Below are 24,050 nucleotides of genomic sequence, written 5' to 3'. Positions count from 1 at the left end.
AAACCTGGCAGAAGTATTGCCAAAACCTTCACCCAGATGACAACACAGGGTAACATATTGCTGCATTTTTAGTTTGGATATTTTAGTTCTAATTTTTTCTTCCCCTCACACATCTAGCTGATATTTCAAATAACTGCACCTGTGTTACCAACACAGAGAACAAAAGCTCAGATAGATTCAACTCCTCAATTCTTTGTCAAATGTTACCCTGTATCTGCAGAATGGAGAAGGGGTTCCTTTGGAGAGTGCTGCAGGTATATAAAGGTACATCCCTTCCTCTGAAGGATAAAATCAATAAAATCAGTGCAGCACTGCCACAGCAGCAGCACCACCATTATGACAGTTTTGGTAATAAGGATTTGGGATTTGCCACAGTAAATAACTGTGTTCCCACGCTGCCTTCTGTCTGGTGGCATTACAGTTTCTCTTCTCCCTTCTTTTCAGAAGTCTCACTTAATTTGAGGTGGTTGCAAAACTCTGAGAGCAGGACAGAATTACCTTTAGGAAAGTCAGGGGTGCATATGTGGAAAACACAAGCAATAAAACTGGTGTGTGTGTTACACACACACACTTTGGGTGTGCAAGGTAATGGGGTATAGCCAAGTGCTTTTGCCTCAGACCTGATTTTGCTCAATGGAGGAACAGTCTTGAGTTCTTCTCCTAAAACTCTTAGAATCTTTAACATCCAGCCCATGACCTACCTCTTCTGGTCTCTCTGTGGTTTCAAAGTTAAGAACAGTCAGAACTGAAGAGAACCTGTAAAATTATGACCTACTGTGAGCATTTAATGCAATGAAGTTGTTAATTTCATGATCAGCGTTTTCTACAAGACCTGTCTCAGTATACAAGCTGGAAAAACAGAATAAGGGTTAAAAAATTAGAGAGGTTACAACTTATAAAAACTTCTCATTGGAATGCAAGTTGAAAAGTAACCTGTCAAACAATTCTGTGCAAACCTGAAACTGGCTAAAAAGCATCCCCAATATGTATGATTAATATGGCTGCCTGAATAGCTCCTTCATTGAACGTCTCTACAAAATGTGGTGGTAAGGAACTCACACCAGAATATACAGAAATAACAGCCAGTTCTACATTATTCAGGTTTCTGAATTCCCACTCAAAATATTCAGTGTTCTAGGTGCTGCATTACTTCACTACTACTAATATTTGTTAACAGCTGCATCACTCACTCAGCAGCAGAGCCTGAGGAGTCAGCACGAACTCTACATATAGACAGGAGACCCAAAATTCCAATTCTTTTTTCCAAAGACTATGGAAACAGCTTGGGCAAATCACAGCAGCAGGCTTCCCAGACAGATAAACCAGAGAGAACTCAGTTGAGCTGTACCGTGAAAACACAGCTGTGGCTGTTTGCAAAGCTTTGGTGCTGCAATTGACAGCTCCAAGGGAAAGTGTGCCACAGGGAATCTGGATGTCGTGCAGCAGTGCCTGTGGCTGAATGTCCAGCACAGTGCTCAAGGTCAGTTGTCATGCCCACTCCTTCCCAGTGCTGAACTGGCAGACTGGACAGAATCCAAAATATTTGATAACAGATCACTATTACCTGGAAGAAGTATTAACTTTATATTAATATTTTTGCACAAGTGATTGATGCAAGGGGATGTGTCAGGCCTGCAAGAGCCATTAAATGATATTTTGAAAGTTAAATGATTGTTCTGATATTTATTTGAGGGGAAAACAAAGCTCTGCCTTTCTCATTTTCAGTCTAGAGACATCTTCAGTCAATGCAGCAGCTTAAAATCTCACACTACAATTTCAGAAACTTCATTTGGCTTTGGGCAGGCAGGCTGGGGAAAGGTGGTTGGCAAACACTTCTTATCACAAAATGTGCTATAAAATGAAGTTGATGACAAATTTTCAGGATTCTGCTATATGGACTACAGAAGTAGTAAGTTACCTACCAGACTAGCACACTGATGCAAATATTCATGCATGACCCATCTTTTGGACAATGGTAGAGCAAAAAAAAAAAGTAAATCCTGCTGGAACTTTGAGACATGTCTGAATAGCCAACTTTTGGATCTGCTTATTTGCACTTTAATTCTCTCTGTCAGATCCCTAATTTTGACCCTAAGAAGGGCACTGAAGTGATTTCCAGAGCACTACTAATTAGCTTTCTTCAAGAAAGGTAAGGTCTCTTGAGATAAAAAATACCAACCCTAGTTTCTCTGCCTGCAACCCATCTGTAAGTAATTTCATGATGAAATATCAGAACATGACAGAAATAGTGCCACCTATAAAATTGTCCTGAAGGATAACCACGACTCAGGCACCAGTGATTATTTTAACAGACCCTGCAGGGCTGGGTTGGGAATTCCAAGATTCTACACCACTCTGGCATTTCCTTTCAGTGTCTTTGAGACCTGGTCCATGTCAAGGGACCAGAGATAAGACATATTAAAAATAACACTTAAGGAGCATCACATGTAAGAAATTTTCTCTTTTCCTAATTTAATTCTCTTTTACTGCACTTGTGTGGCTAGATACAACAAAGAGCTTTTAACAAATACCTCCAACTGCAGGACTAAATCAATCACATTTCAAAACAAACCAAAGCTTCCTTCTCTACCCTCAAAGAGACATGAGAAGAGAAATTCAGCTACACAAAGATTAACTCTGAATTAGTTAGAGGTTATTATAATTTTTTCCTTAGTTATTATAGAAGAGTGGGGTTGAAACTTTAGGATCACGAACTTTTATAAATTCTCTTGCAAATCATTTTCACCTTGAAGTTCAGAAACAGTTGTGTGTTTCCCTGGTAGCGTCCTGAGATTTCACACAGGAACTAAAAGCAATCAGAAAGTAAGAATTCAAAGTTAAGAAAAAGGCACCAGGAAAGAAATCAGAGGGCAAACCAAATTTTTTATCTCCTTTGCTCACCCATCTAGACTTAACATCAGTCACTGCTTATCCATCAGGGTTCCTGTGACCATGCTGCCAGCCCCAGAAACAATCTCAGGCTGTAACCAGCATCAGAGCCCTCCCAGAAGCTGCTCCCCAGCTCCTCTCCATCCACCCCAGAGAGCAACAACGTGGGCTTGGAAAAGCAACCTGTAGGACAGCAGGGGAGAGCTGCTGCTCTGCCAGGATTAGCTGCCAAATTTTAAACATCCTCAATGAAGTTTATTCCCCCACTGAATAATCCAAGACCTGCCTCAGTACTAGAAATATGATCCTGGAGTCTTAACATCAGAGATTAATTCCCCATCAGCTAATGAGAGACGGGAACAGGTCAACATCAGAAAATGTAAATATCTCCCTAAAACATGCATGATTTCAAAGCAATCTTTTCTAGCATTTCAGTTAGGCAGCATATGCTCACCTGTTGCAAAGCAGAGCATATGTTTTGTACTAACCCATTTTGTTCATGCTTCCAATAATTTGCTTCATTCACTGTTAGCAGTCATCCCTCAGCATCTGCAAGGACATTTCATTGACAGGTTTCTAAATGGACAGTAGAAAATCCAAACCAAACCAAAATACAGAGGTACCCATAAAGTCCCAGTCAAACAGCACATTCTTAATTGCTTTAAAGATTACGACACAATTATAAATGTAAGCTGTATCCTTAAGAAATAAGCTGAAGGAGCACTGAAAATGCCTGAAATTACTATTTTAAAAAGTATTTTTAATGTAAATTGCCTTATCTCTAAATAGATATTGTATTTTTTTAAAATTATATTCTTCTAGCAGCTGTCTCAGCTTGGAAAGGTAAATAAACCAACTCCTCCTTCCAGAGGCACAGTCTGTAATGTTAATTCCATATAACACAAACAGCAAAAATCTGTGAATTCAGGTACAAATTCTCTTTCAGACTAAGAAATGCTATTCTCTGCTGAGAAACAGAGCCCTACAGTTGGGCATGGATATGATACAAAGATTAAACTCCTCTATCATACAGCTCATGAACCATTCCTTAAAGCAGAGCAGCCATAACCACCATGCCTCTAGAGGCAGAGAAAGTGCTAGAGGATATTCTCCAGCTGGGCAGTGTTTACAGTGTGCTATACCCCAGCAACTGCTTTAGGATGGCTTTCTTCTAAGGCTTGTTCAACTTCTCTCTTGTTCTTCTGAGCATCTCTTATTTGCTGTTCCAAGCTTTTTTTTTTTTTTCTGGCAAGAATGCTATAAAAAGTTCAAGCTCCCTGCCCCACAACTTTCCCTTGACAGATACTCAAGATTCCTATTACTTTTCTCAGTCGTTCCTACCTGGACTAGTCCTAACCTAGGTCAAAATTCTGTTGTCTCAAGAACAAGAACAGATTGCATCAATTTGTGTAATCTGTTCTAAAGCCTGCAGAACTCAATTTATCTGGAACATGTTTATAATGACAAGATTTCAACATTCACCAGTACTTGGATAGTACAACTGCTAAAAAATATATATATATAAATCAGCTTCGTAAGTAGTGCTACCTGGTCTGACAAATATCTTTATCTATGAGGTTATTTGCTAGCAATATCCTTGCCACCCAGTATGTTTTATGACTTATACAGGAAGCAAATATTTTCCCAGCTTCACCAATTTGAATTCTAAGCCACCAAGTGCAACTTAAGGATGGAAAAGTAATTTGATTTGCAAAAATTCTCACTGCAATAACATTTAACTAGAAGTATGCTACTGTCTATTACTTCCTACTAAGCCAAAAGCACACTGACAGAGGGAATCACAGAACCATTATTAAGATCAAGTCCAACACCACCATGTTCATCACTAAAGCATGCCCTCAAAGGCCATGTCCCCACATTTCTTGAACAATTCCAGAGACACTGACACCACCACTTGCACAAGGCAGTCTCTTCCAATGTTTTACAACCCTCTGCGTGAATTTTGTTTCCTGATATCTAATGTAGAGCTCCCCTAGCACAACTTGTGGTTGTTGGAGAAATCCTGCCCAGAGACAGAAGCATTGAGTATTTCCACAGGTGATAAATTTCCCTGTCTCACAAAGATGTTTCAGGGTACGGAGGGGAAAGGAAAATTGCCTTTGTTAACAACAGTTTGGAGGCAGGAACTAAAGAAAAATGAAGTCACTGTCACACCCACCTATCCCTAGACAAAAGTATTGGAATAGCACTCCAGCAGCCATCCAGTTCTTTCCCTAGTTTTGTGTATTACCGAGTTCTGCTTAGTGGTATATTTCAGACACTCTCACTGCTTACATTAGTAACTTACATTAGTAAGTTACAGGTCTATTTCCCTGCTGAATGTCTGTAGCAAGAGAAGCCTTACTCTTTGAGCAAACTCCTTATGTCAAATAGAAAGCAAGCACTTTCCTCCTGTGGTTGATTTCCAGTGCTATTTATCTACCCAGGCAGTGACATTGATTTCACTTGCTGAACTAGAAAAGGCTGTGCCAGCAGAGAAGTGCATCTACAGCAGAAATGTCTAAACCCAGAGATCTTTTCCTCTGTAGGCCGTGCATTAAAACAAATTATCATCACTGAAATACAGAATTTTTTACTAAGTGAAACCATTCAAAATAATGCACAAAAAAAAAAAATCTGCTACTTCAATAACGGTGTTCCAAGTTTACCTAGGAGATCATCCTGCAACACAAAGTGTACAGAACTTCACAACAAACAGTGAGTGCGGCAGAGCAGGATACAGGAATCTGCCTGAACTACCAGCATCCACACAGAGAAGTTCCAGGGAAAAAATGCCATTGCTTTGCTGTCCCAGTTGGCCATGGCAAAGCTTCTGTGGGTCAGGACATCAGTAATAAGGGAATCCACATGACATCCACAACACAGGGCTAAGAGGATACAGCAGAAGGGAAACATGGCAGGGGAAGAAGGAAAAGAGAAGCCCACAGCAGAAGCTGAGGGAACACTTTCTTATGACACACATGCTGCCTCCTGTGGCACCATCAAGGTGAAGGTTCAAATCACAACGAGGCCTAGGACACCAAAGGCAGAGGCATCTGAAGTGCCCAAACCCCACAGCTCTGTTCCTTAAAGTACAGTGCCAGCTCTGAGCAGCCCACTGCCAGTGGAGCAGGGAAGCACCAAGGCAAAGAAGCCTGAGATGGGTTAAAGCTTGAATGAAAGCTCATCCATCAGGTATCTTTTTTAACACTCCTGCCCAAGTCTGGTCAAAGTTTCATCCAAGTCAAATGATCCGAATGGCAATTTCTTTCTAAAACTTTTTTCCGTAACTTCTGATCAGCTCCTACCAAGAGCCAAATCCTAAGTTTTCAGTTCCTCTTCACACCACAACCTGCTCCTTTCCTTAGGGTCTGTGACAAACACTTCTGTGATTCCTGAGGGTCCTCCAGGTCTGAGCCACTGCAAACCCACCTGAGTTTACACAGGTAATGGAGAAGGATTCACTGTAACTGGGTTTTGTTCAAATTCTATTTCACTGCATCTATCTCTTTTACAAGAGTCTGTAGCAAGGCTCAAACAAGGAGCTACCATCCAGTTACTGGACTACCCCCAAGCTGCAGGAACTAGAAAGGAAATCAAGTGGTTCCCCCCTTTAAGTAAGTATTTAAGCAATATTTCTGTAACATAAAACCACTCTGATGTCTACAAACTCAAAAGAGACCAAAGAGTAAACAGAGGGAAAGAAGTTTTGTTGTGTGAGGAAGAACTTCTGCTCCAGTTAAAAAGAATACACACTAGAGTGATCTGAAGCTGCCTATAAATATTCAAGAACATCAAAGCTGGTCCTGTTAAATTAAAAATGCTGTCACACAGATAGGAACTAGCCTCTAGCACTGCCAGCTTCAACATGTGAGCCTCTGATCTGAGAGGCAGAGGCTCAGCTCTTCAAGAAATTTTATTCAGCATAAGAAGAGGAAAAAAAAAGTGAACCAGCAGTTGAGTTTAATAAGGATATTAAATACCTTACGAGTGAGCTAAGTAGAGCTTAACTCTTTCAGGACACTTCAGCCCTTTCACTGAAAAGGACAGTAGTTTCTTGCTACACAGCTTCCAAGGCTGGGATGTCTCTGGGCTCCAGGAAAGTTCCTATCCAAGCCTCTGAAACAAAACTTAACACAACCTTTGGAAACAGAGAATCTGTTTGTGCTGCATACCTCACACGTGCACGTGTGCATATGTTTTGGCTGACTATTCCACATCAGGGATCTATGTTCAACACTGAAGCTGTCCAGAAAGATTTCAAATCACCTTCCCGCAGCTGCCTGAAGATAACAGGAGTGGCAGACAACAGGATAGCAGACCACTTCATTTGATTTATATTATTTGAGGATAATTCAGCTCTGGTGTGAAAAATTTACCGCAATCTGCAACTACAATCGTGATATTTCACCGTAGAAAAAACTCTGTCAATTCCCAGTATCCAAACCCAAAAAGACTATCCCTGACAGTTCTGAATGGGGGCAGGGGGAACTCTGGCAGAGTAGCTTTCTCAAATAAAATAGTGGAAAACCAAAATACAATCATACTTTGGAAGTTCTTTTATATTAACTAGTCCACAAGGTCTTTTCTTCAGATGCAGCTTTGGGATGTAAAACATAGTATCTTTTAAGGAGGCAAAACACTGCTAGCTACCAGAATGGGGATACCTTGTCTCTGAGCAAAAAGAGGTCTCCAGACCTTGGCTCCTCTTAAATACTGAACTCAGCAGCACCCCTTGGCACTGTTTCAAGAGTTCATTTCTTGCTCCCAGCCCTGCTACACATCATCCAGGATATCTGCCAGCTTGGCATCCAGATCCTAAAGCGTTCATCCGCTCTTTACTCTCACAGCAGGCAAGACAGCATCTGCTCTAAAAGGTTTCTAAATAAATACAAATCAGGTATGAGAAAGTATGCTATTAAAATACACTACTGGAGTGGTAACCAATACCTTTCCCTATTATATCACACACACCTTTAGAGACTGCCTTAGGAGAAAACCCAGTGTGCCTAAGAAAAGGGCAGCAACTGCTACATTGCATATCCTAACCTCCAAAGCAGCAAGGACAGGTTAAACCTCCTGCAGCACAAACAGAAACACTTGTGCACACAACTGGCATGCTGTATATAGAATATTGATGTTTTATCTATGAGACACAGGTATTATTGTTGTTGCTGTTGTTATTACCATAAAACCGATCAAGGCTCAATTAAGAGTGCCACCATTTATCCAAACCCAAACAAGTCTATAAAACTTCAAGGGCAGTCTCTGCGAGGAAAATAAAATAAAATTTTAAAAACTCCACAGCCTTTAAAAGAGGTTCTTCTTCATGAACCATAGAATTGTGAAATTGATCCATCAGTGTAAAAAATCCAAACAGAATACCTTCTGCATTTCCAATTCAGGCCTTCAAAGGTACATTTCTTAATGTGTCATCAAAGTAGACAGTTTAAAAGCTCAAAACTTGCAGTTCCAAAGGTGAACTCAAATTTGTCTGAAGTGTTGGCTTCTGACAAATTTGGCTCAAATTTGGTTTGAGCATCTTCTGCTTGGGAGAGGAGAGAATAGAATACCCAGAATAGAATGGATAAAGAAGTAGAGGAGAAGGATTTTTCACAGCCACACTTAAACCACTTTTTATTGTGCATATTTTTTTAAAGCAGGCAAGCATCAAAAGCCTCAAAGTAGGAAAACAGATCTTGGCACAAACTAGGCTCTTTTCTGAATTAAAACCAATTTTTCAAACACTAGAATCAGAAGTATTTGAAAGTTGCTTACCAAGCACATGCAATAAATTCACAGTAGGAGGCACATACTTGCAACATGCATGCCTGTACAGCTAATTAAACAGTTGTACTCAAACCATGACTGCAGACTCTAAAATATGCCCCTTCGTTCTTCTCAGGCCACTCACCTCCTCACTGATTTTTCCATTTGCTTTACTACTGAAAATTATGCAAAACAATAAAGCAGCTTAAGCTCAAGGAAACCAACAGAAAGCTTAAGCTGGCCATCAGCTTTAGAAAACAACTAAAATCCTCATATTAATGTACCAAGTAACATGTGTCTGGGAAGCCTAGAGAGTCTGCATATATTAAGCTGCATATTTAAGGTTGTACTTGTGTCTGGAACATAACAGGCACCTAATCAACCTTTGTAAACTGGCTCTTCATTTTAAAGCCAAGTGCAACAACAAAAGTCTCTAAGCAGCATGAAAAGGAAATTCAAAAAAATGAATGAAAGCAGTCCACCACTGTGAAGAGGACACCCCAAGTGACCAGAGGCCTGTTTTCCTGAGTACTACTGCTCAAGCCTAATGTAAGCACAGCTTCACCAATGGCATAACTGCAGCCAAGTGCAAATTTTGGGAGTCTCAGTTGGGTTGGGTTATCCGCAAGATCACGCTTCCCTGGTCACCTCTGGTTTGTGCCAAGCAGTCAAGAAAAATGCAGAAAATACGATTATTATTTTTCTTAACATGAATCTTCTGTTGCTGTTTCAACAACTTCAAACCACATCTTTGTTTAAAAACAAGCTGTTTTTCCTTTGCTGATCTCTGTGAGTGTGAAGGGCCCTCCTTCTAAGCAAGGAAACAAGAAATAAGGCCAAGCATTCAACTTGCATTCATTCTGGTTTTATGTGTAGGCACACGCTCTGGTTTGAACATATTTGAATACTGAAGGCCAGATGCCCAAAACAAGAGATAGTATGGACCAGTTAACACTTAAATGCTTCCTAAATTGAGCACTTCCAAGTGTACTAATACAAATACCTGCACCACCTACCTACATAACTGGGTAGAACATACAGCTGATTACTGCATCCAGATCTTGTCTTTCCTTAACCAGTCCAATGCTGGCCTCCTGAAAGCATTCATACTTTGAAAAACCATTTCTGAAAGTTATTTTGGTTCAGAAGGGCCTCACTTTGCAATTCCAAAACAAGAACTAGAAGACTGTAATAAAAAAAGGGAGACTTTTTAAATACGCACTCCACCACAAGATGGTATAAACTGGAAGAAAATTACTATGTATGCTAATCAATGGTTTTATACAACTACTCAAGACTTTCCTATAAGATCTGCTCGCAGTAGAGCTGCCTGAGGTTCCTCCCCTCCAAGTCTGCCACACTGAATTATGTCCTCCACACACTTCAGCTGGTGTCATTTCAGAAGGCCTGCAGCAGGCAGAGCACTAAGGAAGCAGCTGTGCTGCCCAGTAAGGGCACCAGCGAGGGGCTCAGGGGGCTGAGGGCCAGTTCCACCCATGGGGCATGGCTGGCCACAACTGCTGGTAACACCATGAAGTAGGCTGTAATTATATATAAACCACTGAAGTCACACAGACCCAGTCTAAACACAAATAAATATATATAAATGAAAAAAAAATTCTCCAAATGGATGTGTGTTGAACAATTTTTGAGTACCACTCCCCCCTGGCATTTTTTCCTACTTCCACCTCCCAAACAAGCAAGAGGAGCACGTGGAAAAGGAAGTGGTCAGCATCCTGCCACCAAAGGCAAGGTTTGCAACAGTACAGAGCATCAGCATCTGTAAGGAGGTTTAACTAAGCATATAGATATATGCAGAAAAGTTACCTGAACTCCCACAAACTATTTTCCCCACTTGATTCCTCACCTTTACTTGGAAGTACAGAAATTGCACTGATTAGTCTGAGTATTGAGCCACTGCTGTGAGCTTTCTGCTTTTATTTACTTACTTAACCTACTTTATTCTTCTTCCTCTAAATGGGTCACATTAGCATTTTTTGTTCTTTCCATTGTAACTTCCCCAACTTTAATATATTTTACTGCATTTTCTTACACTGTGCCTCCCACCTTTTCTTCAAGGGACTGCCTTAGTCTTGCAAAGAGGTTCTGATAGAAGAATTCTGGTATTGCTGCAGCTCTGTGAAAAGACCACAGACACTTGAGCTTCCTCCAGAACCAATAACTCATCACTGAATTTGGTACCTCATCTTCAGATCAGTCCCCTCTTGTGTCTTTTCACCACCATTCTAGATATTAGATATTCTTAGATATTGCAATGTTGAAGAATAAATAAAAAGTAAGCATCCTTATTTATGACATCACAGCTAGAAGCCAATGAGAACAGGCAGCTCCTTGCAAAATAAGCCAGCAATGATGTGACTGGGCTGGAGCTCAGGGTGTGAGGACAGCACCCAGTGTCAAGACAAAACAGTACAAGAGCATAAAAATCTAAACAAAACACCTTGACACACTGTCTTCAATACCCCCCACACCACAGTACACAACAGAATAAAGCATGATTGAAACTTTAAAAAAAAAAAAAAAAAGGACAGAGGGAGGGATAAAACTGTGAAACAGCTGGACCAATCTGTCCTGAGATCAAGCCCAAGACAACACCTCTGCTGTGAGCAAGCTGCCTGTGCATCACACTCTACAAAGGCTGTCCAGGTACAACAACCATGCAAGTCTTTGCCTAAGTGATCTCTTATTTTGAAAGCAAATTATGCTTCCTTTAAGGAGGACACGATGACAAAGCCAACCTGAAGCACAGATAAACGTATATTTACAATGTCCTCAGGATCATTACTGCAAGCCACAGATTTACAGCTAGGTATGGAAACGAACACAAACCCAATCACAGGAGTCTTCATATTCTAAGAGGATAACTAGCAAAGAAAACATTCAATAAGACAGTGACTCAAAGCCACAAATAATTCCACTTCCTCATTTTGAAAGGCCTTCAGGCACTCAGCAAGAAGAAACTTAACCTGCATGATCAGAAAAGAGCAACCAAAAAAACCCGAAAATACGTATTTTTGTCTTCCATTCTCGAAAGACACAAACATTCCCTTGACTCGGCCTCCTCTGATCACGGCTAGACATCTTCTGTATCTGCACAGTTATTTCAAGTCACTCCTTTCAACACCATTGAAAACTGCCAACGCTTCAGAGTGCAGTTTGCAACCTTTAGTAACTTTTGCATTTTGAGAAAACAGAGGAAAGATTCAAAGCCATTGAAGTAAGGGGTGGGAGGGAGATGGAAGGAAGGAGGGAACACACAGGCACTGTCTTGCAGTCCAGTTTGAAACCTCCCCACCTTCTACAAGAGAAAGATGGGCAATAATCTGCTACTAGGAAGTGTCAGGCAAGAAGCTGGGAAGTGTCCCACATCTGTTTTCTTCCTGGAGCTTAAAGCACTGAATTATGTTTGTTCTCCTCATAGTGTTACCTTTTAAGCACAAAAAATATATGCAAGTGGAGACTGTTACATCACCTACACACTGTCTAGTTCAATGGCTACATAAAGTTCATCATTTCCCTGCTGAGGCTTCCAAGCAGAAACCATCCAAAACACAAACGTTTGTTGCACAAGAAAAACCACCCGTAATACCCTCAAATCTCTCCTCCACGCTGCTTCTCTCCAAAATTGGATGTATCAGTAATCCACCCATATTACTGTATTCAGCAGTACCTTTAAGGCAGGAGTACAAAAAAAGCAAGACTGAGAGAAAACTTTAAATGATGAATGTACATCATTTGAAGTTTTTGACACATCACAGGCATTAAATTTGATCCTCTTTCCCAAGCACCTCACCTGAGCAGTCCAATCACAACCATAACTTTATAAGAAACACAACATTAGATGCTCCACACCTTAGCTATCAAGCTGAACAAGCAACAGGAACAGGATCTCTCCAGTTGCAAGATTAATATAACATAATCTCACTCTGAGCAATAAAGCCACTGCTAGTCAAATCAGTGATTTTTACTGTCCAAGCACTGTCAGTCTGTGGCCATGTAACACTGAGTTTGAGACAAGACTGCATCTGAACTTTTGCCCTGAATGGTACAAGAAGTTTCAACCATAGGGAGTTCCCCAGTCATAATTTGTTTCAAAGCAATATATCATTTTAGAGGTTTCAACAAAGTCTGGTTTTCACAGTCACTCTCTAACCAAACATCTGCAACTTCCAATCTCTTGACCATATCAATGGCCAGTATACTGCCCCAAGAAACATGGGATATTCCAGTATGCCAGATACCAACAAAATGGTTAGACTTTCGAGCAGTTTAAGGACCAGCTGACACAGCAACATAAGGATGAGTTTGCTGAATACAAACTGTGGCCACATGAAAGAAGGCATATGAACATTTCATCTCTCTGAAGTTATTCTGGGGAGACACTTGACCCTAATAAGATTCATTCACAATAAGTTGAGAAACAATATAATAGCACACCACTACTGGATAGGAATCTGACCAATAACCAGTTCAGGAGTGGATGTATGACCTATCAAAAGCTGAAAGTGCATTGTTTCTTAAGGTTGGGGTTTTTTTGTTCAGACTTTCAAGACCAATGAGTAATTGATGCTATTAACATAAACAAAAGTAAGCCTTTGTGTAGTCCCAAAACCACAATTCCTTTGATCCATTCTTTAATGTGTGCCTGATTTTCAAGAACTTCTAATATTTCATCTTAAAGAAAAATGCATCTTATTCTTGAAAGAGCTGTGTGCACTGACAAAGGGGCTGGGGCCAAGAAGAGCTTGCTTCACTGACTGATGTACAACTGGCTGCTGCTGAACAGGTTCTGAGTGGCAACAGCTTCATGAGCCTTTTCTAAACCTCACAGTGAACTTTAAATGATGACCCAGAACAGCAGATTCAAAATGTTCTACAAAAATACAGCCCAGCTGAAAAAAAGGAGGCAGGAAAATGCTGTGAAAATCTTGATCAATTTTGGCTCTAATAAACTCTCTTTCAGGATGAGATAGAGGAAGCAGGACACTGACAAGAGAGGTTATATGCAATCTAAAACCTCAACAGTGAAAACACAACTGATAGCATTCAGTCTAGCTGCTCTGGAACAGTATTTGCCAGGTTCTCTCCTCTGAAAAAAAGAGCAGCTCATCAAAAAAAAAAAAAACAAAAACAAACCTGTCCATGGCATATGTTATCTAGCGTGCATCCAGATGAAAAAGCAGATCAATTTTTGAGTGATAAATTACTGTAAAAGATTTGCCACATCATGTGGCTTTTGCTGTAGTTTTTCCTATTTGGAGTGCTGTCTATTCAGGCATGAAGAGGAAGCAGACAGGTGATCTTACAAACAATAAGGCCTGCCAAAGTCTATTTCGTACCCTTGTTTCAACTTGTGCAAATCTGAGTCTTAACAGAAGAGTTTATTTTTTCTCCACTTTTACTTACAGTCACTAAGAAAGGATGACCTCAATAAATGGCCTATGTTCTGTTCTTAATACTAACACCTGACACAAAAGGAACCTTTGAAGTCTCCTGCTGGCTCCAAAGACACTATTAAGTCTTAAAATGAAAAAGCATTAAAAGGTTAAAAAAATGTCCATGTCAGTTCCAGCCCCTACTAGCACCACCTCTTCTAAATGTCATAATTATAACTTAATGGGTCCATCCCTCTTTTCTCTGAAAAATTACCTTACATCAGCAATTTGGCCTCACAACTCTTCTGCTTTCAAGAGAACTTTTATAAGAAATCTTCCCAGCAGAAACTGTTTTGAAATATCAAGCATTCATAAGCAGTACTCTTTACTTAAAAAAAAAAAAAAAGTTATTTTGATAGTAAGGTATTTGTGTTTATTGAACTTTAACAGTTGTTTCTATAACCTACTTGACACCAGTTATATTCTTGTAAGTTTTGTATGTATATTTACATGTGTAGGTATCTGCACATAGGCATACATATATGGAACGCAAACAAACCAACCCCACAGCTGTTAAAGAGAAATAAAGATTGCTATTGGCGCTTGCTTAACAGTCAAACTTACTAAAACACCATTCAAGTAATTTTTCTCTACTTAGCCAAAGGGGGGGGGAAAATAAAGTCAGCAATTACAGGCAACTACAAAGGAATAAGATAAGCACTTCAAGAGTTTCAATAAGAGTAAAGAATAGTTGCGTTCAGTCAAAGACGAGAACCATTTCTCTGGTGAGCAAGTCAAGCACAGCTCTGTACGAAGCGTGACGCGGTGGAAGCCCGGCTCCGGGGGACCCCGAGCGCAGCAGTCCCGGCTCCAGCTCCGGAGCGGCCATCGACCGGCACAGCCCGAGGGCGCAGCACCCCATTACTGCCGCGGCATTTTCAGCCCGGGCCCCCCCGCGGCCCGGCCGCCCCCAGAGCCGAGCAGCCCCGCACAGCTCCGGCCGCGCACCGCCGGCAGCTCCGGGACCGGCAGGGGCCGCCCGGCGCGGCCCCGCCTCCGCCCGCCCGCCCGCCGGCCCCGCGCCCGGCGGAGGGGCGAGCGGAGCGGAGCGGAGCCCGCCGCGCGTGTGAGGCGGCCTCGGATCCGCCCGCTCCCGCCGCGCGGAGCCCGCGCCGCGCGCCCGGCTGTCAAAGCGAGGCGGCCCGGCGAGGTGAGGCCGGCGCTGGGCCTTTGTGCGCGGGCGCGCATCTGTCACCGCGTCCCGGGCCGCGCGGCGCACGTGGGGCGGCGGGCCCGGCCCCGCTTTGTGCCGCAGGTGCCGGGCCCGCGGAGCCATCTTGGGGCAGGCGGCGCCCCCCGGCCGCGCTCACCTGCACGATCTCGCCTTCGGCGCTCAGCGTGGCCCCCGCGCGGGAGAAGCGGCCCTGCAGCCCCGTGGTGTAGGTGGTGTAGTCGCCGCTGGGGCTGGACTCGAAGAGCACCACCTCCACGAACGCCGTCTCCTTGCCCAGCGCCGCGCCCGGCGCCGCGGCCAGCAGCACCCCGAGCAGCAGCAGAGGCGGCGGCAGCGGCGGCAAGGGCAGCCCCGCGCCGGCCCCGCAGCCCCTCATCGCGCGGCGGGAGGAAGCGGCGCCCCGCCGCCGCGCATCTCTCCCGAGCGGCTCCAGCTCCGGGGCCGGGGTCCCGGGCCGGTCAACGTCCCATGGCAGCGGCCCTCCCGCCGCGCTGCGCCCCGCTCCTCGCTGCCGCGCTCCCCTTCCCTCGCCCCGGCTCCTCTCCGCCCTGCCAAGCCGCTTCCCTTTCATCTGCTCCACGTGACGGCCACCACGGGGTTATCCCCGCCCTCCGCGCCGCGCTGACCCGCTCAGTCCCTCCCGCCGTGCACACACCGCCCGCAGCCCCGCTGGGCCCGGCCGAGCCGAGCGGTTGCCGGGGCTGCCGGCGGTCCGGCCTGGCTCGGCCCGGCCCCGCAAAGGTCTGAGAGCGAGCGGCGCTCGGGACGGCCCTACCGGGATCGGCTTTCCACGCGGCTGGGCCTGCAGGGCCGGGACGCGAAGGGCAGCCCTGTGGCAACAGCCTGGGCCCGCGTCCGCCGGGCCGCTGCCCGCCGGTGCCGGGGCTGCCGCGGTGCCCAGCCGCGGGCTGCGGGCCTGGGTCCGTAGCGGGTCGGTCGGGCCGCTTCCCGGCGCTACCGCGGCTCGCGGCCGCCGGCCGTGCCCGGTGCGTTAGGCGCGGATCCCGGGCGCGGGGCAGCCCCGCCGGTGGCACAGCCCGGGTGGACGTGCCCCGGCGGGCGGAGCAGTGCTCTGGCAGCACTCGTACCACGGGCACCCATCCTCCGCAGAGACGCCGCTGCGCTGCCGGCCGGACGTGCCAGCTGTTTGCAGGCGGCACCCGGCGGGCTCCTCGATGGTGTCTAGGGCAGGACTGGCTGACCGGACCCCTGATCGCAGTCTCCTGAATCTGAGTTAGGGGAAGCTGGGTTACCTGGGCTCTTTCGCTTGGCTCTAAGTGCGAGTCTACAAAACCTCCATCGATGATGAGGGGAAAATGTGTTGGTAATGATTTTTGTTGCAGTCTCCCACAAGAACTGGATGTCAGCCAATTACACATTCTTCCATTAAAAGTATGTACAGCTAAGTCATGGAACTCATTAATACATGGTGTTACACAGCCTAAAAATATAACTCAGTGACAAGGAGGATTGAGACAAACTGATCCAAGATCTCTTGTTGGCTATGAAACACAATGTTTGGAAACAAAGCCCAGCCCTAACTCACTGGCAGAAGAAATAATACTATAGCCTACAAATGGCCAGCTCTTTTCCTAAATATACTTTGTTACAGGTGAAAACAAGGTAGTGTTTTCCTTAGCATGACACAGTGAGCAAATGTTAGCTTAACACATCATGGAGGATTTCTTCAGTGGCAAAGGGTCAAGAAGGGATTGCAGGACCATACACTCTGGGTTCCTACAGTAATCCACAAAATACCCACCTAAGACTACAGTACAGTGGATCAAAGGCCACAAAACTGTTGCATGTTTAGAAAGGGAGCTGGAAGGGACATCACTGTAATGCACTATGCAAATTTAGATGTGGTCAACAGGTGCAAATTTTTGATTACAGGTTTCAGTACAATTTCAGAAATGCATGGCATCTAGTGTATTAAACAGAAGCATTTTAATCCCTTAGTGCAAACTACCTCTACTTGATTTTCCATGAGACAAATGCCCGATGCTTAGTAAACATACGGCCTCGTATATTACAATCAGCCTAGGAACAGCTTAAACTGTCTGGAAACTACGTAGGAAAAAGATGTGAATGGGGCTCTATACAGCAAGTGGACAGATCCTATGCCTAAAATAAGAGTTGCTGAAGATGTGATCCATTCCACTTGGGCTACAGACACAGCAAAATTGCCTTGGAGCAGCCTCACAGTCAAATGCTGAGGAGTGACATGAGGCACTAGGTCTCAGGTCACCAAGTTCCCTCGACTTGGGCAGAAATCCAAGCAGGAAGTTACAGGAAGAGAATGGACTGTCTATCATTAAAGCATCAAATATTTCTAATTGGCATCCTGCCCGGTTGGCAGTATACAGTTCACAATTCAGTTATGCCATAATACTTCAGATATGTTTTCTTTCTTTTTTTTTTTCCTGAATAACAAACTGAGGCCTAGGGTCTAAATACTGAAGTCTCAAGCATTTATAACTACAGCTGAGGACAGTGAGAGCTGTGATTTGAGAAAAACTAAATTATGTGCAATGTCAAATGCTCTGAGAAAGCATTCTCTAGGCACTCAGTCTCTTCTTTCAAGTAACAAGTGACAGAACCGGAGGAAAAAACCTCAGGTTTCATCAGGGGAGGCTTAGATTGGATATTAGAGAACATTTCTGCATGGAAAGAGTTGTCAAGCATCGGATATGGAGGCCATGGATAGAGGTGGAGTGACCATCCCCCTGGGGGATTTTAAAGATATGTGGATATGGCACTTGGGGACATGGTTTAGTGGTTCAGCAGTGCTGGAGGAATGGTTGGACTTAATTGCCTTACAGATCTTTTCCAACATAAACAATTCTATAATTCTATCTCAGAAGCAGGCAATCAACACTAGAGGATGCTTTTGACACTGAACTTCCTACATCTCATTTCCCTTGCAAAGAAATGGATATTATAGAACCCTCCTCCCTCTGCTCTTGAGAGAAAAAAAGATAGTGAAGTAGCTACATAATATAAGCACAATATATATACAATATATACACAATCACAAAATAAGTGTGATAAACATTATAGAAAAAGCCCAAAACAATCTCCTCAGAGCAGACCAGCTGTCCATAGGAGGGATAAAAAGGCCTGGTTGTCTCATTCACACACCCAGTCCAGGTGTTTTCAGGAACTGGTAACTCGGACTACTGCCCACATTCCCTATATGTTGCTCTGCAGAGCTTATTTCCTAAGTAAATGATATTGGTGTACCTCTTAACAAGCAATAGGAACAAGTGCTGTCCTTTTCCCAGTAAACTTAAGGACATGTACATGCCTGCCCTTTTTCTCTGAGACAGAATTGCACAGCACAGAGTTTTAGGGCTGCCTTGGAGCTTTGCTCAGACACACCCGAGCGCTCGCAGAGCTCTCGCTCTGCAGGAGCCGCAGCGGCTCCTCACGCCGCCGGGGAGGGGCCGCATGCACCGCGGCACGGCCACCAGCAGGTGTCCCCCGAGGGCCACCGCGCCCGGGGCTGCGGGACGTGTCCGACAGCAGGACACGCTTAGAAGTACCTCCCACAGCCTCGCATCTTCATCTCCAGCATCTTCATCTTCATCTAGCATCTGCAGGCTTTGGATGCACTTTGGACCTGAAAGCCCATCGTAATGGACAACGTTTTTTTCTATATTTATGCAAGTGATGCTTTCGTCGTTATCACCAGTTATTCTAAATGAAAGTAACAAACCGTTGTAGCTTGTCAGCTTAATTAAAGAACAAATAGAAAAGTCAGTGGATATTTGTACTAGGAAAAAAAAATTACGTGGAAAGTGGCTTTGCCTCTTGCTATTTAAGGTTTGGAAACACAATTCATCCAAGTAAATCAGCATCAAAGCAATGCAAAATAACCAACTGACTAGCCACAACAACTTTGATTATATTTTTCGTGAACAAAATTTGTAGTTAATGTTTGAGTAGTTAAGGTTTCCAACGTTTTAAAAAACATGTAGTCTTTTAAATCTATAAGAAGGGGAAACATGGTGATTGGGGAATCCTTCACCTCTCTGTACATGTAATTGTCTACTGAAGGGAAAAAATAATAATGAATCAGGTCTGTAAAACTGAACTATGTAGATTGTACTGAAAATACCCTTATTTAGATGAATTTGGTCCTTTCTTTTTGCAAACTATTGCCCAATACACAGTACAAGCTCAAATAGGAGTTGCAAGACAATACAGCCATGCTTGATGCTTTCCTTCAGAGCCCTCACCAGGCAGGCACAGCAGATCATGTTACTAAAAGAAGAAAAAAAGAATTCTAAGAAACAAACTTAGGAAATTATTTCTATATGCTTTTTGGTCATCTAAAATCTCTGCAAGGGGTGGCAGGAACAGAATGGATTTGGAAAAAATTTGGAGCTGTATTTTCCAAGATTCTCAGTATTCATTCTGCAAGAAAGACCCTCAAATGCATCCATACCAGTGTCTTTCACTGTGCTGCTGTGTTCCTGAGATTGCTCTGTATCACATCTACTCACTTTCAGTTATAGTTGCACTAAATCCCACACTACTGTTAGTTTCATGTGTTCATTAGGTCAATGCTTAGCAGTTTCCTTATTCATAATATTGAAGAAGCTGCTAGTGAAATTAAATATAAATAACACACTCTGTATATTTCACATATTTATATACAATCTAGATATTGAAACTTCTGTATTTAATTCAACATTGTTATTAGTGTTTCTGGAATAAATATAGGGTACAAGCTGCTGTTCATGAAGCCCTACTTCAAGCAATAATATAAAATGAACAATATTTAAACATTGCAGAATAAATTTGAACCACATGGTTAAAGTGTATGATGTATCAGCTGCTAATCCTAATTGCAATATGAAGAACTCTATGCTAAAGCCAAAAAATAGATTTCACTGTTTCTGAGTAGCAAAACCAAAAAACACTCTTCAAATGTTACTGGCTAAAATGAAGGAATTCCTACTTTAACAATGGATTTGTTCATATGATAGTGAGTTAAGAAACTGTTTACTCTATTTCATCTTGGGTTACCTATTATATTAATGACTCACTTAAGTTAAAAAATCTGACTAGCACTTTAATTAATCACCTTAAAACACTCATTTTCCACATTCAACTATAAGTATAGGATCTATTTAATTAGTAGATTAAGAGCTTTAGCTGTCCCTGCCTGTTTACATAAGAGTTATCATTAAAGTCAGTGCTAACAGAGCAAATCAATGAGAATACCAGAGACAAACCATAACAGACTTGTCCCTCTCTGAACACCAGCTGCTACCCTGTGCCCTCTGTGGAGTCAGCAAATCAAAAATGTAGGAGGCAGGAGATGGATGATTCTGACAATATCCCCCACATTTTGGGTCCTGCTGAACCTATGCTGAAACAGAACTGATTCCTAACTTGGCATTTCCTGATAATTTCCTCTTCTCATGCAGGGTCACATGATAGCTGGAGACAGGGTTCTGCATACAAAAGGGTACCCAAATGGAAAAATATAAGGAAATAAATTCAAAATGACAAAACAAGGAAGCTTCCAGGACTCTCAGGGGCTCTGGACTTCTAAAATAATTTCAAAGCCTAGGGAAGGTCTAAGAAATAAGAAAAGGTTTTCCCTTTCAAATGCAGGCACTGCTCCAAAGAAGAGCAAGCTTCTGCCAACAGGAAGCAGCCATCAAGTTTGCCTAAGCGTGGTTGTTTACCTCCCTGGGTATTTTCCAAGAAGAGGTTCCAGTTCTGAACCAGGATGTGCAAACAGAAAAACTTACTGGAACAGGAGCTTTTAGGGATGTGAGATTTCAAGTTAAGTGTTTTCCTCAGAGAGCTTGCTCTACATGTGAGGCACTGGCACAAAACCCAGAACAGCATTGTTGGTTCCGTGGGACAGCACAGCAGCAAGTTCAGTCTCTCCTGTACTGGCCCAGCACATTCAAAGCTTCGCCCCAAACAATGCACTTGCTGCATCATCTCAAGTCAGTGTAGGACCTTTATCTTTTTTCTTTTGCTTGTAACTACCACCTCTAATGTGTCATTGTGTGTCAATATACACAGGTGAGCACGACACCTCTCTGTGCACAACTCTTGTACACAGGTGAACACGACACCTCTCTGTGCACAACTCCTGTGGCATCCCCCAGAATCTCCAAATCCTACATACTCTGCACAACTCTCTGGCCCAAATTTCCTGCCAGCAGGAGGAGAGAACCCTGCAGGGGAACACTGTGCTTGGGACCAAGCTAGAAAGAGAAAAGCCAAAGGGCTGAAGTAGGACTACACATGGAAATAGGTACTACAATCAGACAAACCACAGCAAAGCACCAGAGGTGCCAACAGCTGGACTTTTTAAAGGGAAAGGGAATTCATGCAATGGAAGCAGAATCAATAGAGCAATAGAAGAATGGTGTGGGAAGGGAATGAGCCAAATTGATCGGAAGCAGAAGCCAGAACTACTAAGCAAAGCCTGAATGACATCTGCAACCTCCTCTTGACCTGTGGGATTCCTGCAGAGATCAGGGGTGCCCACCAAGCAGATTACCTGACCTGAGCCCATTTTCCTGGCTAAGTGACCAATGCTGTTTGGTTCCCAGCTGGAGTCTCTCAGGGACTGGCAGATGGCATAAACCTTCCCAAGGGCATCCAGTGGCTATGTATAAAGATCTGTTTACATGACTAATGTTTGCAGAGTTTTCCAGTAACTTTTCACTCTTCCAGAACTGGGCACAGGGTTGCCAGTCTTTCTGTTTAATGTGGTGTGGATATCTTGTCTTCTTTTAAATTCCCATCAGTGGTTTGCTCAAAGCTCTAAATGTGCAAGAGAAATTTCCTTCTCTGTCTGACAGAAACAATCAAATCAAGAGATCTTTATATCAAAATACTGCCATGTCCTTGCAAGTGGATAGATTTTTCCTTTATATCAGCATTCCTTGGCAGTGTGAGGGGGATTAGGAAGCTGTCTCTACACTGGGACCTCTGATGTTTAATAAGCATGTCAGTTTTCTGGAAAAAATAGTAAATTGGCAAAAAATTGCAACTGCTAAAAATGATATACATTTGTTAATTTCTGGTCTTGCCTGAGACCAGTGAATTCTTGAATTTCAGAGGAGTCTAAAAATGAAGCAAATTGGAATTACAATGCAAGTGAAATTCAGGGGGAAAAAAAACACTATGGAGATGCAAGGAACATTGTGAGCCTTTTATAGAGATTGCTTGATCTCAAATTTACTGTTATCACTCAAAAAGACAATATATCATTAGACTGTTCTAAGAAAAATCTGCCATCTTGTATTCTGTAACAATAGCAAAAGGAATTACACACACAAAATGTTAGAAGCTGTGAAACATGAGATGATTTTGTTGGCAAACAATCTGTGATGCAAAGAGGTCACTACAGAAGAAGGCCACAATGGAGGTTCATATTTTCTAAAAGTTAATCAGTTGCTATACATGGATCTACACCTGGCTTTTGGGCAGTGTGCTCCTGATCTCCTTTTTTTTACGAGGTGCTGCATTGAAATGTATTGCTGCTAAGCTACCATTAAACCTGGAATAGGGCACAACCTCTTTGTATGTGGGCAATGGAACTGAACTATCCAAAGGGGCTCCAAGTTGCACCTCAGTGTTTATGGCTGCTGGGAACTCCTGTAGCACTGAAGGGAGACCCTCTTTTCCTGAAGAAAAACGTTACAAAAGGCCTAATTTCTAGTCAACTTGCAGAATATTTTTGTTCCAGAAACACTGATAGTGTTGTCTGAGTTAACTCAGAGTTCTTTTGTGAATTAGAAGCAAGGCTTCATTGACTATGGTCAATGGAAGAACCAACTCTATTGCATGGGGAGGCAGATAACCCTACAACAAGGGCATTTGAGACATCTCTGTCACAAGGTATGTGCTGCCTGAGCCAGCTGATGCTGCCTGCAGTGCTTGGGACACTGCTATGGGGAAAACACGGACAGAATTCCAGCAAGAAGGCCTGAAGGTATTAGAAGTGTAACAGGAGTCACTTCAGGTACAGGTGTGATGGGATCTCTCCCTCACCACAAATCAGCTAGGTCAGAGGACTGAACCATGAAGAGACCAAAGTAAGACTCTCCAGCCCATGCCTTTGGGGCACAACCAAGATCTAAGATGGAACTCAGGCAGATCTACCTCACTCTTCCTTGAAATTCTGGGTAGATGGAAGTACCAGTAACATGTGGGTGGAACATGAGGACAGGAGGACAGGAGGACAAGGAACTGGAATGCAAGGTACACATATGTTAGGAGAGTGATTGTTTAAAGTTGAACTCACTGTGTCTTTTCCATGCTTTTCTGGTGGTAACCTGGGAACAATCACAGAAGCCAGTGAAGCAGAATCCCAATAACTTATTAAGTACTAATGGAGAAGGGATGAGAGCTGAGTGAAAATCACCTTTCTGAAAGGCTTGCTTGTTGCAGTGTTAAGAGAAGGAAAGCCAATGTCACTTTGAACAGCATGCAGGCAGGGTGGCAGTTCCTTGCAGTAGCCAGAGGATACAGATTCTGCATATTCCCTGAGACTGAGAGCACTACAACTTTGAAAGATACAATGAAATGATATGCATTTGGATCCCTGAATCCAAATGCGTAATGACAAAATTTAAGAATAAGTAAAATTAGTTTACAGGTTTTGAATAACCTTGTTTTAGGCTGCTAAACAGGTTCTCTTCTCATTTAATCAGCTATTGATACAGGAATGGGAACACTCCAGCTGTTGTCAAGAACTTGGGGGCCTGGGCCACCATCCA

General features: G+C 43.2%; 1 protein-coding gene across 4 annotated transcripts in view; it reads right to left on the bottom strand.

Moving 5' to 3' along the window:
* ZNRF3 (zinc and ring finger 3) overlaps positions 1–16,213 on the bottom strand; it is a 67,585-nt gene extending 51,372 nt beyond the window's left edge. For 2 of the 4 annotated variants that reach the window (XM_053993663.1, XM_053993664.1), the window contains exon 1: positions 15,425–16,213. In XM_053993663.1, coding sequence (XP_053849638.1) covers positions 15,425–15,859 — 435 coding nt within the window. In that variant the 5' untranslated portion in view covers positions 15,860–16,213. Of the gene's footprint in view, positions 1–9,674; positions 9,749–15,424 lie in introns of those variants that run through there. The other 2 variants (XM_053993665.1, XM_053993667.1) reach the window with 2 other exon arrangements.
* Between the last annotated feature and the right edge of the window lie 7,837 nt (positions 16,214–24,050).

Source organism: Vidua macroura, chromosome 18 (assembly GCF_024509145.1).
Source record: "Vidua macroura isolate BioBank_ID:100142 chromosome 18, ASM2450914v1, whole genome shotgun sequence".
Lineage (NCBI taxonomy): Eukaryota > Metazoa > Chordata > Aves > Passeriformes > Viduidae > Vidua > Vidua macroura.
This window is presented reverse-complemented; position numbering and strand designations above follow the sequence as displayed.